This window comes from Geotrypetes seraphini, chromosome 3, assembly GCF_902459505.1.
Source record: "Geotrypetes seraphini chromosome 3, aGeoSer1.1, whole genome shotgun sequence".
Classification (NCBI taxonomy): Eukaryota; Metazoa; Chordata; class Amphibia; order Gymnophiona; family Dermophiidae; genus Geotrypetes; species Geotrypetes seraphini.
This window is the reverse complement of record NC_047086.1, coordinates 318,261,252-318,279,118: the sequence shown is the minus strand read 5'-3', so window position 1 is coordinate 318,279,118 and position 17,867 is coordinate 318,261,252. Positions and strand designations below refer to the sequence as shown.

The window sequence follows — 17,867 nt, the reverse complement described above, 5'->3', positions numbered from 1 at the left end:
AAGGTAGAACAAACACAGCACACACAAGAAGTAGGCAGTAAGGCAAGAAGCAGGTGCAGAAAGAAGCAGGCTCACAAGGAACAAACGCACAAACAAAGTATAGTAAGGTAGAGCGAAGGCAACACACACAAGAAGAAGGCTCAGAAGGAAGCAGGCACACAAGGAACACGTAGTCTTAAGTGTTATATTAAAGTAGGAACGACTATGAAAGTAGAGGGAAACCAGAAGATGAGCTTTCCAGTGTTCTGCACCGACTGTCATATGTATGACTACCTCCCCTCGGGGAGACAGTCGTATGTATGCGGTCGGTGTCAGGAGCTGGAAAGCTTGAAGAAGGAAGTCAAGCGACTAGAGGACAAGATACAGGAGCTAGAAGGACTTTACACCACGGGGGACCCAATCAGGACAACTGAAGACTTCATGAGCGAAAGGCACATCGAGGAGGAAGTCAGGGAACTCGAGAAATTCATTGAGGAGGCATACAGAAAGAGGGTGGAAGAGAACGAACTTCAGATGAAAGAAGAAGTTACACCAACATCGAAGGGAGAGCAAGAAACAGAAGACCACAAAGAAGACACCGCCGGCGAGAAATTGACCAGTCGATGCCCAGAAGAAGAAAGAGAGAAGCATACCGAGGACATCGACCTGAGACCGAAGTGAACATTGAAGAAGGGAAAGTCAGCGATCCTAGTGGGGGACTCGATCCTGAGGCATGTGGACAGCCACATAGCAGGAGGGAGAGAGGACCGACTGGTGACCTGCCTCCCGGGAGCGAGAGCCAAGGACATCGTGGACAAAATTGGAAAGATCCTGGAAGGAGCGGAGACGGAAGAGACTACAGTAATGATCCACATCGGGACGAACGATGTCAGCAGGAGGGACTACAGAAGAAACACACTGATAGAACAGTTCAAGATTCTGGGAAGGAAGCTGAAGATGAGGACCCAGAAGATAGCGTTCTCAGAGATCCTACCGGTGCCGAGGGCAGATGTGAAAAGGCAAGAGGAACTACAATCAATAAATGCATGGATGAGGAGATGGTGTGAGGAAGAAGGATTCCACTTCGTGAGGAACTGGACGACGTTCTGGGGCAAGAGCAAGCTCTACAGGAGAGATGGACTGCACCTGAGCGCAGCGGGAACTAGACTTCTAGCAAACAACATCAAGAGAGGAATAGAACATGCTTTAAACTAACAAGAAGGGGAAAGCCGACAGTCGACCAAGCGTCGATGATTCGGAAAAAGGTATCTTGTGAAGATACTAAGGAGAAAAAAGGCTGGGATGAAACAAGTGACAAATTACAGGAGTCGACTAACAAAGGAGAGGAGATTAGAAAGATCATAACCAAAGAGAAGAATCTAATGACCGAAGCACAGGGAAAGGAAATGAAGGCAACAAAATTCCAGGAGCTAAATTGCATATATACTAATGCAAGGAGCCTAAGAAACAAAATGGGAGAATTAGAAGCCATGGCCATTGCAGAGAACATAGACATCATTGGAATCTCTGAAACATGGTGGAATGAGGAAAGCAGATGGGATACAGCACTGCCGGGGTACAAACTCTATCGCCAAGACAGATTAGGACAGAAAGGCGGTGGAATAGCACTATACATAAAAGAAAGCATACAATCGACAAGAATGGACACAGCAGAGACGGCCAACAAGCTAGAATCGCTATGGGTTAAAATACCAGGAAGGAAAGGGCCTGAAATAAAGATAGGTCTATACTATCGTCCACCCGGACAAACCGGAGAAATCGATGAAGAAATGGAAGCCGAGATGAAGCGAGAATGCAAAAGCGGTAACACAGTTATTATGGGAGACTTCAACTACCCTGGGATAGACTGGAGTCTTGGAAGCTCAAGATGCGCTAGGGAGGCAGACTTTCTGGAGGCTGTACAAGATTGCTTCATGGAGCAGCTTGTTAGAGAACCGACGAGAGGAAATGCCACTCTGGATCTAATCCTAAATGGGCTAAGGGGACCTGCAAAGGAAGTGGAAGTAGTGGGACCGTTGGGAAACAGCGATCATAATATGATCAAGTTCAAGGTGGAAATAGGAATACTGAAAGGAAAGAGAACCATAGCGACAACTTTTAACTTCAGGAAGGGAAACTACGAAGCAATGAGAGGAATGGTAAAGAAGAAACTTAGGAACACTTCCAAAAAATGGCATACGGTAGAACATGCCTGGTCCTTTTTCAAGAATACAGTGAGCGAGGCGCAAAATCTGTATATCCCCAAATTCAGAAAAGGGTGCAACAAGAGTCGAACAAAAGACCCGGCGTGGATAACTAAAATAGTGAAGGAAGCGATAGGCAATAAGAAAAACTCATTCAGAAAATGGAAGAAGGACAAATCTGAGGGAAACTGGAAAGATCACAGAAAGTATCAAGTTTCTCAAGTTTTATTTCACATTTGATGAATCGCCTATTTCGAAATTCTAGGCGATGTACATAATAATATAATATAGAAACTTTAACCTAATTACAATAAAATCAATTATGACTCACATGAAAGATAGGGAAGGAGGGTAAAGTTACAATGGGGAAGAAGAAAAAAAAAACAAAAAACCAGGAAAGAACGAAAGGTAGGGTAAAATTTTAAAGCTTTTCTTGCATAAAAATTGATTAAAGGCGTCCTTAAGTTAAGTTATAAATCGAAGGCGTCCCTAAATAAATAAGATTTTAAAAGCTTTTTAAATATTAGGATATCACTTTCTATTCTGATGTAATGGGGAAGGGAATTCCACCATTGTGGACCTGCAACAGTAAACATCTCAGCTCTTCTTGTTCCAATGATTTTTAACGATGGCACAGTTAATAAATTTTGATTAGATGAGCGCAAAGATCTTTGGGGTTTGTATGGGATAAGTGATTTTAAAATAAATTGTGGTTCGCTGTATGTGAGGGACTTAAAAATTAGGAACATCAGTTTGTAGAGGATCCTATGGTTAACTGGTAACCAATGCGCGTCAATTAATAATGGGGAAACGTGATCGAATTTTTTTGCATTGTAGATTAACTTTATGGCCGTGTTCTGGATGATTTGCAGTCTTCTTTTTTCTTTTTGGCTGATATTTAAAAAAAGGGCATTACAGTAGTCGATTTTAGTTATGATGAATGAATGGATTAAAATCTTTAAAGAGGAAGGATAGAGAAATTTGGAGATTGATCTTATCTGTCGAAGTTTATAGAAACAATGTTTAACGATAGAAGAAATGTGTTCATGATAGGATAAGTTATTATCGAAAAGCACTCCAAGAATTTTAACTGTAGGTTCCGTGCTGATGGGTATATTATCAAAAAGAATGTCACCGTGTGGTTCGAAAAGCCAAAAAAGAGTATGAAGAGAGGCTAGCCAGGGAAGCACGAAATTTCAAGCCGTTCTTTAGATATATTAAAGGGAAACAGCCGGCTAGGGAGGAGATGGGACCACTGGACGACGGAGACCGGAAGGGAGCGGTGAAGGAAGAGAAAGAGGTCATAAGAACATAAGAACATAAGAAGCGCCATCTCCGGATCAGACCTTCGGTCCATCAAGTCCGGCGATCCGCACACGCGGAGGCCCTGCTAGGTATTCACCTGGCTTATTTTATAGCCAACCATATCTTTATATGCCTATCTCAAGGAGATATGCATCTAGTTTGCTTTTGAAACCTAGGACTGTCGATTCCGCAATAATCTCCCCTGGGAGAGTATTCCAGATGTCAACCACTCTCTGTGTGAAGCAGAACTTCCTGACATTAGTCCTGAACTTGCCCCCCCTTAGCTTCATTTCATGTCCTCTTGTCCGTGTCAAATTGGACATTGTAAATAATCTTCTCTGCTCTATTTTGTCAATTCCTTTCAGTATTTTGAAGGTCTCGATCATATCCCCACGCAGTCTCCTTTTCTCAAGGGAGAACAATCCCAGTGTTTTAAGTCGATCCTCATATTCCAGTTTCTCCATACCCTTCACTAGTTTAGTTGCTCGTCTCTGCACCCTCTCCAGCAGTTTTATATCCTTCTTTAGGTAGGGAGACCAATGTTGGACGCAGTATTCCAAGTGGGGTCTGACCATTGCCCTATAAAGCGGCATTATAACTTTCTCCGATCTACTCGAGATTCCTTTCTTTATCATGCCCAACATGTTCTTTTCATCGGTATTTACAAGCGAAGACACAACCAACATACCGGAACCTGAACAAATCTTCAAGGGAAATCAAGCACAAAAGTTAACATCCATGGAAGTGAGCCTTGATGAGGTGCGCAGGCAGATAGAAAAACTAAAAACTGACAAATCGCCGGGTCCGGATGGAATCCATCCAAGGGTTCTGAAGGAACTAAAGGAGGAAATAGCGGAACTACTGCAGCAAATTTGCAACCTATCTCTGAAAACAGGTGTGATTCCGGAGGATTGGAAGATAGCCAACGTTACGCCCATCTTTAAAAAGGGATCAAGAGGGGACCCGGGAAACTACAGACCGGTGAGTCTGACCTCGGTTCCGGGGAAAATGGCGGAAGCACTGATAAAAGAAAACATCGATGAACATTTTGAAAGAAACGAACTTCTGAAAACCAGCCAACATGGTTTCTGCAGGGGAAGATCGTGCCTGACTAACTTACTGCACTTCTTCGAAGGAATTAACAAACAAATGGACAGAGGAGACCCCATAGACATCATATACCTAGATTTCCAGAAAGCCTTTGACAAGGTGCCTCATGAACGTCTACTCCGGAAACTGAAGAACCATGGGGTGGACGGAGACGTGCATAGATGGATCAGAAACTGGTTAGAAGGTAGGAAACAGAGGGTAGGGGTGAAGGGCCACTACTCAGACTGGAGAAAGGTCACGAGTGGTGTTCCGCAGGGCTCGGTGCTCGGGCCACTGCTTTTTAACATATTCATAAATGATCTAGAAACAGGGACGAAGTGTGAGATAATAAAATTTGCGGACACCAAACTATTTAGTAGAGCTCGGACAAAGGAGGACTGCGAAGAATTGCAAAGAGACTTGGACAAACTAGGGGAATGGGCAGAGAGATGGCAGATGAAATTCAATGTTGGGAAGTGTAAAGTATTGCATGTGGGAAGCAAAAACTCGAGGTATAATTATGCGATGGGAGGGATGTTTTTGAATGAGAGTACCCAAGAAAGGGACTTGGGGGTGATGGTGGACATGACAATGAAGCCGACAGCACAGAGCGCAGCTGCCGCTAAGAGAGCGAATAGAATGCTAGGTATAATCAAGAAAGGTATTACAACCAGAACGAAAGAAGTTATCCTGCCGCTGTATCGGGCAATGGTGCGTCCACATCTTGAGTACTGCGTCCAGTATTGGTCACCGTACCTTAAGAAGGATATAGCATTGCTCGAGAGAGTTCAGAGGAGAGCGACACGACTGATTAAGGGGATGGAAAGCCTTTCATACGCTGAGAGATTGGAAAAACTGGGACTCTTTTCCCTAGAAAAGAGAAGATTAAGAAGGGATATGATAGAGACTTACAAGATCATGAAAGGCATAGAGAGAGTAGAGAGGGACAGATTCTTCAAACTTTCAGAAAATAAAAAACAAGAGGGCATTCGGAAAAGTTGAAAGGAGGCAAATTCAAAACTAATGCTAGGAAGTTCTTCTTTACACAACGTGTGGTGGACACCTGGAATACAATTCCAGAGGAAGTTATAGGGCAGAGTACAGTACTGGGGTTTAAGAAAGGTTTGGACAAATTCCTGCTGGAAAAGGGGATAGAGGGGTATAGATAGAAATTTACTGCACAGGTCCTGGACCTGTTGGGCCGCCGCGTGAGCGTACTGCTGGGCGCGATGGACCTCGGGTCTGACCCAGCGGAGGCATTTCTTATGTTCTTATGACTTCTAAAAAACTGCAGATAAGTACAAAATGTGTTTAATATGTAGGAATGCTGGTTTCATAGGATTAGAGCGATGTCATATCTCATGCCCAGAATTCTCAGTATGGTCTTTGCTTCATAGACGAAGGGCTCCTTTTACAAAGCCACGCTAGGGCCTTAATGCGCGGAATAGCGTGTGCTAAATTGCCGCGCGTGCTAGCTACTACCGCCTCCTTTTGAGTAGGCGGTAGATTTTTGGCTAACGTATGCTAATCCAGTGCGTGTGTTAAAAACGCTAGCGCACCTTTGTAAAAGGAGCCCTAAATGAGTATTACTTGTTCAGTGCTTCATATTTATTTATTATACATTTGCTATGATTTCTACCAAGATTTCTGTTATGAAACAGATGGACTTTGTACTTACTAATTTGTTCTACCAATCTGAGCATCACTCCCCCTATGTGGAGATCTCCTGATACACGAATGCCAAATTCCTTTTGTTCTTCTTCGTACTGGTGATCAACAATAACACTGAGTTCCCAAGAAGTGGATCCATATTCACTCTGCAAACTCATCTTGGCACTATTTAATGAAATCCTGCAAGATAAAATTGCATAAGAAATCACTGGGATATCATACATATGGATGGGAATTTTCGATAGGATGTCTGAGTTTGGATGTTTTGGGAAAGACGTACAGAAATCCAGCAGAGAAAATGTCTATTCTTAATACAGCGAAACATCTATTTTTTTTTTTTTTTTTTTAGATTGACTTATGTAGACATTTTGGTCCTTAGTACGTCTATCTTTTTTGGCCATTCTGAAAATAAAGACATCCACATGAAAAACGGGGAAGGGGTAAAACGCGGACCTCATGGACCTGACGGACCTCGTGGATCTAAACCCACACGGCCTTAAAAATCTGAGGTCCGTGTGCGTGCCACTTGTAGTTTCTGTCTCTGACAGACCTCGATGAGATTTTAGCGCTGACGGATCTGTCTCAGCATAGGGAGGGAAAAGTATTAGGATCCGTCAGCGCTAAAATCTCACTGAGGTCTTGAGGCCCGCGTTTTACCCCCTTCTCCAAGAAAGGCAGAGCAGAGGGGTACATCGAGCAATTCAGAGGAAGGAAAGCAGCCTAGGCTCTGCCTCATGCCTACGATCCTCAGACTGAGACCTGGCAGCACCCAGCAACGTTTGGAGACTTCTTTTCCATAACGCACGTCCCAAACCTATGTCCTGCTCTGCCGCTCCAGCACTAGTCTCTGGCTCTGACAGACCTCGATGAGATTTTAGCGCTGAAGGATCCTAATACTTTTCCCTCCCTATGCTGAGACGGATCCGTCAGCGCTAAAATCTCATCGAGGTCTGTCACAGACAGAAACTACAAGTGGCACGGACACGGACCTCAGATTTTTAAGGCCTTGCGGGTTTAGATCCGCGAGGTCCGTCAGGTCCGTGAGGTCCACGTTTTACCCCTTCCCTGAAAAACAAAAACAAGTTTTTCGGACGTTCAAGCAGCTAGCATTCTTAACAAACTGTTTACTGAGCATTCCTCAGCATAACAAACGATTTCTGCTGTACGCACTGCCAAATATTCATATTATTCTGCAGCCTTAAATGTATTTTCCAAAAGACTTCATGTTTAGTCAGGTTTTCTAAAACATTTTGCAAATTATGAACACTTTGACTCGGATGTTTCTTTTCCAACCTGAATGCCAAGTATCTCTCATTATATTGACACATATAAAATGAATTGTAAGGGGACTTTTCTGGCAGATATTAAAAGGGCAGTTCTGTAAATGAGTGCCTGCATTTATTTCCCTCTTGCACGTGTATCGGCAATTTCCAGTGGCGTACCAAGGGGGGGGCGGGGGGGGGGGGGCGGTCCGCCCCGGGTACCAAGCCCTGAGGGGGTGCTCCCGGTCCGGTCCAGTTACCCCCCCCTGCGCCGGGTGTCGCGTCTGGAAACAGCCTGCAGCAAGATCGCGATGCCAGAGATCTTTGCCTGCTTCGACTGTTTCCTCCGCCACGGTCCTGCCCCTCCTCTGATGTCAGAGGAGGGGCGGGACCGCGGCGGAGGAAACAGCCGAAGCAGGCAAAGATCTCTGGCCTCGCGCGATCTTGTTGCAGGCTGTTTCCCCAGGGCAGTAGCGTACCAAGGGGGGCGAGGGGGAGGTCCATCCCGGGTGCCGCCTTAGGGGGGGGTGCACAGCTGGCCCGGTCCCTATCGCGCTCCTACCCTCCCAGCGAAAGCAGCATCGGCGCCATTATCGAAAAAGGTAATGGCGCCAGGCCTTGGAGCACCAAGGCAGACCGCTTCTCCCCCCTCCCAGCCGAAACCCCGCTGACCATCCTATCTCTCTCCCCCCCCCCAAGTGAACCTTTCTGACCCTCCCAGCGAAAGCAGCAAACCTCCCTCCAGTAGCGTCGGCTTTATCCTCCCTCTGCCGCATCACTGATGACGTCATCAGTAACGCGGCAGAGGGAGGAGAAAGCCGCGAAGGAGGTTTGCTGCTCTCGCTGGGAAGGTCGGAAAGGTTCACGGGGGGGAGAGATAGGAGGGTCAGCGGGGGTTCGGCTGGGAGGGGGGAGAAGCGGACTGCCTCGGTGCTCCATTACCTTCTTCGGGCAGCAGCAGCGTTTACAATTCGCTGCTGTTGCCGGCTTCAGGCCTTGTTCTCTGCCGGGTCCTGCCTACTTCCAGTTTTCATGAAGACAGGACCCGACAGAGAGGAAGGCCTGAAGCGGGCAACATCAGTGAATTGTGAATGCTGCTGCTGCCCGATGAAGTTCAGGACATCAGGACATCGGGGAAGGAGCAGGGAGAAATCGGCTGCTGGCTTGGGGGTGAGGGTAGGGAAAGAATCGTGGAAGTGGAGAAATCGGCACGATGGCTTTGTGCAGGCTAGGGGGAGAGAGAAAGAAAGGAAAAAATAAAGAGGGGGGGCCAGGGGGAGAGAGAAAGAAAGGCAGAAAGAAAGAGGGGGGACCAAGGGGAGAGAAAGAAAGGCAGAAATAAAGAGGGGGACCAAGGGGAGAGAAAGAAAGGCAGAAATAAAGAGGGGGTCAAGGGGGAGAGAAAGAAAGGCAGAAAGAAAGAGGGGGGCCAGGAGGAGAGAGAAAGAAAGGCAGAAAGAAAGAGGGGGACCAAGGGGAGAGAAAGAAGAAGGATCAGAAGAAGGACCAGAGACTCATGAAATCACCAGACAAAAAAGTAGGAAAAATGATTTTATTTTCAACTTAGTGATCAAAATGTGTCCGTTTTGAAATTTTATATCTGCTGTCTATATTTTGCACTATGGCCCCCTTTTACTAAACCGCAATAGAGTTTTTTAGCGCAGGGAGCCTATGAGCGTCGAGAGCAGCGTGGGGCATTCAGCGCAGCTCCCTACGCTAAAAACCGCTATCGCAGTTTAGTAAAAAGGGAGGGGGAATATTTGTCTATTTTTGTATAGTTGTTACTGAGGTGACATTGCATAAAGTCATCTGCCTTGACCTCTTTGAAAACCCGCGGAATATAAATGATAATTAACATTTTCTCTGCGTACAGCGTGCTTTGTGTTTTTAAAATTTTATTGTTGGTAGATCATTTTGACTTGGCCACAAAGGTAAGGGGGAGGGAGGGAGGGGAACTGCTGAAAGACATCTAATAATCCTTGCAGGCTTGACTGCAGGGAATTATTTTTGTAAAATCATGTTTTGTTATGTGACTGGCATTATCTAGACTTTAATTTCTATGAATGAATAGAATGAAAATGATATAAAATTACTTGCTTGTTTTTATGTGCGTGCGCTGAAGGAAAGTGGAGAGAGAGTGGGCTGAGGATGCTGAAGGGAAATGGGGAAGAGAGTGGGGAGAAGACGCTGATTTATAAATTGACAATTGTACAGAATATTGTTTCTTTTTATACTTTAATATAAACAATTCAAGGCTTGTGTGGATGGAATCAGGTGGTTTGCGGGGATGGGGACCGAGCTTACGGGGATTAGTCCAATAAAATTGTATTTTTTTATATCTCATTATTTGTTTTATTTTTATTTGTTAATTTATAAAGTGGTGATTGTTATGTATCAGTTTTTTCAAATTTACATCTACTGTCTTTATATTTTGCACTGTATTAGAGGACATGTGTTACTGTTTTTTGTGGTGTTGCATTGTATCCAGGGTCTGGTTTCTTGGCGGATCAGTTTAACTTTTGTCTACATATTTCTATTTTTAGTTTGTGATTATTCCATTTTGGGCGAGGGTGTATCTCTGTTCTGTGTGTATGAAAAAGACATAGTTTTCAGTTGGCATTGACTACAGGACCAATTGACTGTGCGGGATCTGGCTTGTTTAGTTTTACAATGTATGTGTTGGTGTTCTAGTGCTCACTGCAGTGTTTAAGATGCAGCCTTTTCCTAGGTACACTCTTGTGGTGCGATATGTAGATTGGTACTAAAAATCATATTTTTCATATAGATGGGGGGGTGTCAAAAAATGATGGGCCCTGGGTGCCACATACCCTAAGTACGCCACTGCCTGCAACTACTCCATATGTACTTCTAATGTCATGACAATTTAGACATAATTTATGTTTTGTTATGTTTGGAATAATGGTTACATATATGAGGTTCAATAAAAGAAAATTTTCACTGCCTGTTTCTATTCTGACCATTTATTCCATTTCATGGTTATTGCAAAAAAAAAAAAAAAAAAAAAAAAAAATTTTACATGGGGGGGGGGGGGGGGGGTGTCAAAAAATGATGGGCCCCGGGTGCCACATACCCTAGGTACGCCACTGGCAATTTCACAGATAAATGTACACTTATGCATGCAAGTGGGTAAAGGGGCATGTAAGTGTCATAGAGCATAAATTCAGGGGGATGTACACATGGGTGGAGCGAAGGTGGGACATGGGTAGAGCATGGATGGGATATGGGCAGACTTCCCACTTACATGCGTAATTTGCAGAATACTGCATGAAGGCACCTGCCCCTTATACCAGGTCTATAGTTGCTGTAACAATGGCTGTGTAAATATTGGGCTAAGTGCACTGGATTAGGTTAATATTCTATAATAGAATCTGAGCGCCCAGGTGCCGTTATAGAATACAATCTCACCATATATCCTAGGATTGCCTAAATGGAGGTACCCAGTTATAGAATTGTCTCCTACTGCGTTTCTCCGAAAATAAGACCTACCCTGAAAATAAGACCTAACATCATTTTCGGGGTAGGTCTTAATATAAGCCAAAAATAAGCCCTAGTCCTGGGATTCATCGGCAACTCTTCAACCCGGCCCCCCCCTGCCACCGCTGTCTCCCCCCACCGTGCAGCCGAACTCCTGCTGACCCTCCATCCTTCCCTCCCCGCCGACCGTGAGCGAGCCCTACCTTCAACCGAAGCAGCATCGGGCCGGCAGCACTCTAAACAGGTTACTTGGCCTTGTCCGTCGGGGATTTCACTCTGCCGCGTTACTGATGACGTGGCAGAGCGAAATCCCCGACGGACAAGGCCAAGTAGCCTGTTTAGAGTGCTGCCGGCCCGATGCTGCTTCGGTTGAAGGTAGGGCTCGCTCATGGTCGGCGGGGAGGGAAGGATGGAGGGTCAGCAGGAGTTCGGCTGCATGGTGGGGGGCAGCAGCGGCGGCAGGGGGGGGCGGGTTGAAGAGTTGCCGGCGAATTCCGGGACTAGGGCTTATTTTTGGGGTAGGCTTATATTAAAACCTACCCCGAAAATGATGCTAGGTCTTATTTTCAGCTTTACCTATGTTTCACTGATGGGCTTCAAACCATGGCTTTGTAACGGAGCTCTTAGAGTAAAAGGAAGCCAATGAGGTACTAAAAAAAAAAAAAGTTGCATAAATTGGATGAGCAAAAAGGCTAGAATACCATCAAATAATAAACCCAGTAGTATGAGAACAGGCAGCATTGCCAGGAGAAGCAAAAGTGAGGCAGAAGTGGAAGTAATTCAAGGAAATGCACAAACAGAGGAGAATATTGTCCAATCAATAAAAGGACAAGATAAATCTTTCTTTAAACATTTAAGGAAGAGGCATAAAATCAAAGAATGGCTAGTTCAGATGAATGGAGAGAGAATGGGCTTAGAGAGGATGGGGATGAGAGGGCAAATATTTTAAAGAAGTTACTTAGCTGAGAATACACAAAAGGAAAGGAAAGTGATTTGGCTAAGGCAGGATACAGAGATATAAATGATTACGAAATGATTGCAAACCTGTTTACAAGGAAGGAAGTAACCTGAAGAATATACACAAAGGACAGCAGATAAGGCAATCAGACTTGGACTACACCCTATAATACTGAAAGAACGTTATAAAATGCTCACCATGGGCTAGATTCACCAAAGGCATGGATTGGATCCGATCCGTGAGCGATCCGATCCATGTCCAGAGGACTGATTCACTAATTGCCCTCATGCAAATGAGGGCGATTGGAATCACGCCCCCAACCAACCACCCGGATCGCTCTACAGAAATCCCGATGCATGCACAGACCATCTGTAGATGGTCTGCACATGTGCTAGCCTTCCAAACCCGGCAGAGCAGGAAACCTACTTTTTTTTTCTTTGCAAGCCCATGGTTTTAACCCACTTTAAACCTGCGGGTTAAAAACATGGGTTTACACTGCAGGGAAGGGCAGGAGAGATTCAGGGCGAGAGCAGGAGAGATTCAGGGTGAAAGCAAGAGAGATGCGGGGTGAGAGAAGGAGAGATTTGGGGCGAGAGCAGGACAGATTCAAGGTGAGAGCAGGACAGATTCAAGGTGAGAGCAGATCGGGGCAGAAAAGCACAGCAGAGAGCAGGGTGGCAGAAGGCAGGGCAGTCGGAAAGGACCTGAGTGACTGGTCCTCAGCAGTCACTTATTTTTGATCGGTCAGCCCAGTCAGTGTTCCTAAATTTTTTTAAATTTTTTTTTAGTGAATCACTGCCTGCCTGCATTTGAATGCCATTCCCCCTCATTTGCATGCGCGAATCGGAAGATGATCGGGACAGAGGTTAGTGAATCGGGTCGGAGGGAAATCAGGACACAAAGGGGTCACTAAGTGGTCAGAAGTTAATCAGTGGGCTTAGTGAATCTAGCCCCATATGTTTAATTTGTCTTTGGAGACACGAGAGGTCATGAGGAGCTACAGAAGAGTGTATATAGTCCCTAATAATAGGAGTGGAAACAAGGAGGAGGCAGATTACATACAGTATCTAATCATTTCACAGGCAGTCAGTTTGAGAGGCTAAGGTGGGGTGGGGTTTGGACAGTATGGGATAGGGTAGGGGGGGCAAGTTAAAATCCTTTAGGGTAAGCGGCAGTGCCTAAGTTAGCAGTAAAGGAACAGTAGACCATTTTGATCACAGCAGGGAAAGACCCCTTCACTGTGTCTGTGGTGCAGCTGCTCTAGCTGCCCCCCCCCACTACCTCTATTATAGATGGTATCATGTACACTGAGTACACTTCAGGGAATTAAAAATATACACTAAAATATATTAAGCAGAATACTATTTGCAGTATTGAGCAACAAGGCCTTTAAATGCTTCCTAATCTTGACAATGGGGTTTGGGCAGGGGTGCCCAATACGTCGATCGTGATCGACAGGTCGCTCGCTCAGGCGACCCCAGTCGATCGCAGAGCACGTTCCCTTCCCTTCTCTTTTTTTCCCCTCCTGACTAGCCCACTCCTGAATTCTGCTGCTGCCACTGCTGCGCAACATTAAAAAAAAAAAATGGCTTGAAGAACTTATGCTCCGGGGGCTAACGTGTGCTTGTACCGGCTTCCCTTCTCTTCCCTCTGAAACCGTAAGTTATGTCGGGGGGGGGGGGGGGAGAAGGGAAGCCGGCACGCACATGTTAGAGCCCAGTTCGCGGGCTAAAGCGGGAGACAGGTCTGTGAAGCTTGCGATTTGCTCTTCTTGCTGCCAGGTCCTGCCTACTTTCTGTTTCCTCAAAGGCAGGACCCGGCAGCATTTCTCCCAATAGGTCGATCTTGAGCCAATCAGCCTTCCTCTCCCCGACGGCAATTCTGCCATCGGAGAGGAAGTTCTGGCCAGCGGAACTTCCTCTCCAACAGCAGAATTGATGTCGGGGAGAGGAATGCTAGTGGGCCCGAAGCAGGGAGAGCTTGGCCGGCGGCTTGTTATCTGATGGCAGTGGCAGTGGCTTGGGGGAGGGCAGGGAGGGAGAAAGAGGGCAGGCAAGGAGACAAGGAAAGAAGAGAAACAGAAAAAAAGAAAGGGGGCATGAAGAGAGAAAGAAAGAGAGGGCAGGGAGAGAGGAAGAAAACGTTGGGGGGGGGAATGAGGTCAGGAGGAGAGGAAGCATACAGGCTAAAAGAAGGGAAGAAAGATTGGATGCACAGTCAGAAGAAGAAAGTGCAACCAGAGACTCATGAAATCACCAGACAAGGTAGGAAAAATGATTTTATTTTAAATTTAGTGATCAAAATGTATCTGAATTTATATCTGCTGTCTATGTTTTACACTGTGGTCCCCTTTTACTAAACCGCAATAGAGGTTTTTAGCGCAGGGAGCCTATGAGCGTCGAGAGCAGCGCTGGACATTCAGCGCAGCTCCCTGCGCTAAAAACTGCTATCGTGGTTTAGTAAAAAGGGAGGGGGGTATTTGTCTGTTTTTGTATGGTTGTTAGTGAGGTGACAGTGCATAGAGTCATCTGCTTTAACCTCTTTGAAAAACCCTGGAATAGGATTGATGATTAACATTTTCTCTGCGTACAGTGTGCTTTGTGGTTTTTTTTTAATTTTATTGTTGGTAGATCATTTTGACTTGGTCATTTTAAAAGTAGCTCGCAAGCCCAAAAAGTGTGGGCACCCCTGGGTTTGGGTCTTGTTTCAAAGGCAACCTTATTCTATAAATATGGTTCTTCAACTCTAGAAGCTTGTTTTCTACTGGAAACCTACAATATCTAGCAAAAGTTGGGCACACTCCACACCAATTTCTAAAAGGAATGTACATCGTTATGCTCAATTATACTGAACATTTTTGGTCTTTATAAAACATGTGGAGGGGCATAATCGAAAGGGACGTCTAAGTCCGTTTACGTCCATCTCGCAAGTCGTCCAAGGTTAAAAAGAGCCTAAGACACAGTTTCGAAAGATACGTCCAACTTTTTTTTACTTTCGAAAATCGTCTAATTATACGTCCTGCCGATCTGATTGTCCAAGCCACTATATCGTCCATCTTTATACCACATTTCGTCCAAGTCCAAAATGCCTAGAACAAGCCCTGTTGGACGTGGGAGGGGTCTGCACAGTGATGGACTGCACACCCAGACATGCCACCTAAATAGTGGGGTACCTTACAGGGCACTGCTGTGAACTTCACAAAAAGGGTGCCATGGCTTCTCCTCACTACAGCTCCCTTATAGGTGACGGTGAGCCTCTCAAACCACCTCCAGAATCCCCTAGACCCACTTATCTACCACCCAATAGCCCTTATGGCTGCAGGAGCCAGTAAAAAAGGGTTTTGGGGGTGTATAGGGAAGTGCACATGTTTAAGTATCAATGCAGTGATTACAGGGGCTTATGGGCATGGGTCCTCTTCTCTATGGGTCCCTAACCCACCCCCAAGACGACTTAAGCTGCCTCTGGGCTGGACGACTAGGCTTTCCTATGCCAGGCGGCCAGGTGAGGATGGTCTGGAGGCTGAAATTTAAAGTTGTGAATAAAATTTTTACGGGGGGGTGGTGATCATTGGTGTAGTGTTTGGGGGTCTGTGTTATGTGTTTGCAGTGCTTATCTGGTAAGTTTAGGTGGGTTTTTGTGACTTAGACCATGTTTTACATGGTCTAAGTCACAACGTCCAAGTTCCGTCGATCCTGGGCTGTATAACTTATACATGCTGTACAACTAAGTCTAAGCCAGCCCACGTCCCGCCAAACTCCCGCCCTCGACACGCCTCCCAAAACGCCCCATTTAGCTTTGGACGTTGAGCGGCACTATGAAGGCCTAGGTTGTTTAGAAATACGTCAAAACCCGTTTTTATTTTCGGCGCTTGGACATTTTTGAGAAATGTCCGTCCAAGTGCCGACTTAGGCCGGTTTTTGGATGTTTTTCTCTTTTAATTATGAGCCCCATAGTTTGCAATCTCTCTATTTATCTTTCCAGTACAGACACAACATGGATGCGTTCTCTTACAGGAAGTTGCTGTGCGGGAGAGGGGAGATACGATAGAGACATTTAAATACCTACATAATGTAAATGCGCTTAAGTTGAATATCTTTAATTTGAAAGGAAACTCTGCAATGAGAGGGCATAGGATGAAGTTAAGAGGTGATAGGCTCCAGAGTAACTAAGGAAATAATTTTTTACAGAAAGAGTGGTAGATGCACGGAACAGTCTCCCAGAAGAGCTGGTGGAGACAGAGACTGTGTCTGAATTCAAAAGGGCCTGGGATAGACATGTGTGATCTCTCGGAGAGAGAAAGAGATAATGGTTACTGCGGGTGGGAAGACTAGATGGGCCATTTGGACTTTATCTGCCATCATGTTTTTATGTTTCTATTAGGTGTTTTTTAAAATTAAATTTCAAGGTGCTAAAAAGAAAGAATTCCAGGGATAGATATCTACACATCAATGAATTAGGTTTCCTTGAATTCCTGCTCTGAATCTTTTCTATATCTCTTCTTGCAAAGTGAACTATAATGATCCCATGTCTGAGCAGCAAGTTATTACTTGCTGGAAGAAATTTCAAGAATCAGCTTGAGCGTAAGATACCACAGAGAAAAGGAATCAGTAAAAGATACAACACACAAAATGAATCTGGCCAAGTGTATTTCCTACGGTGTTCTGTATCGGATGTTCGGGACTCACTCTCGGGAATCATAAGAAATATAAAGTGCAAATATGCAACGTGAAAATACTAAACACACAAAATACAGCATTGGCTTTTTCAGGAGACAGCTCCTCTAAACAGTAGCCACAAATAAATAAAATGGAAGTGAAGTCCAGACTTATCTTAAGCAGTACAGCGTGTTCAGGCTGATGCGGAGGAACGTCGTATGTAAAAGGCTCCTTCGAACAGAGCAACGTAAACGTTTGGGTTCAACCTAGCTTGGTTTCAAGGACGAACCCCCTTCTTCAGAAACCCTCAACGTTGTTTTTTCATTGTCCATTATTAGCTAATAATATGTAAAAACGCTGCTACTTCACCCGTAAGTACAATAAACAAAGCAATATGTTATCCCAGTGCAAATCAACATGCTTCTCACAGGACAGAGTGCATGCATGAAAGGTAACAGAGCGTAAGGATTGTGACGAAGCTGTAACAGACAAATAAATACATCACAACGAACACTGTCCTGGGAGAACACCAGCCAGTTGGGTTTTCAGGATATCCCCGTTTCCCATTTCTCTCTGAACCACCCAAATAAGGTCACACGCAGAGTTTGTTTATTTATATTTCCTTCTGTTAAATTATCTCGTTACAAAAGATTTCTGGAGAGAACTCTCTCTTTTCAAGCTGCTAAATTGAATGGTTGGTTCAGTAAAATTATGTTAGGATCTTCTTCTTATCTTGATTTTAGAAAATTATTGAAGACCCAACTATTTGAAAAATTTGTATCCTAACTGGTTTTCTCTTTGAAAAATTCCATGCTTCTTTTAAGTAATGTATCACCTTTTAAATTGCATTTTTACTGTACGATCGGTTCTTATTTACTCTAAACCGTTCAGTACTTTTCTCCACTGTAGGATCAGTTCCTATTTATTGTACATTGCTTAGAATTGTATTTTCCTTTTAAATTGTATTCTTCACTGTATGACTAGTTATTATTTCTTGTAAACTGCCTAGAACCATAAAATCATCATTATTATTATTATTATTATTATTAATGAGTAAGCCTGAGACAGATTTGTACGCCTGTCACCTCCAGTATATTCTTTATTAGGACAAGAATGAGAACTAATAATTTACGAGGGTGGTTTGAAACGTTTGATATAAAAATAAGTTAAACAACGTAGTCTCCATTGAAAGCTAGAACCAAATTCTATTATCGATGCCTAAATTGGCAGGCACCTTGAAAAAAGGCAC

At 44.6% G+C, this 17,867-nt stretch overlaps 1 protein-coding gene across 1 annotated transcript in view; it reads right to left on the bottom strand.

Moving 5' to 3' along the window:
- The window catches only part of FERMT1 (fermitin family member 1), a 130,810-nt gene that overhangs the window by 81,395 nt on the left and 31,548 nt on the right, over positions 1-17,867 (bottom strand). Inside the window, exon 2 of the mRNA XM_033939982.1 lies at positions 6,256-6,428. Coding sequence (XP_033795873.1) covers positions 6,256-6,406 — 151 coding nt within the window. The 5' untranslated portion in view covers positions 6,407-6,428. The remainder of the gene's footprint in view (positions 1-6,255; positions 6,429-17,867) is intronic.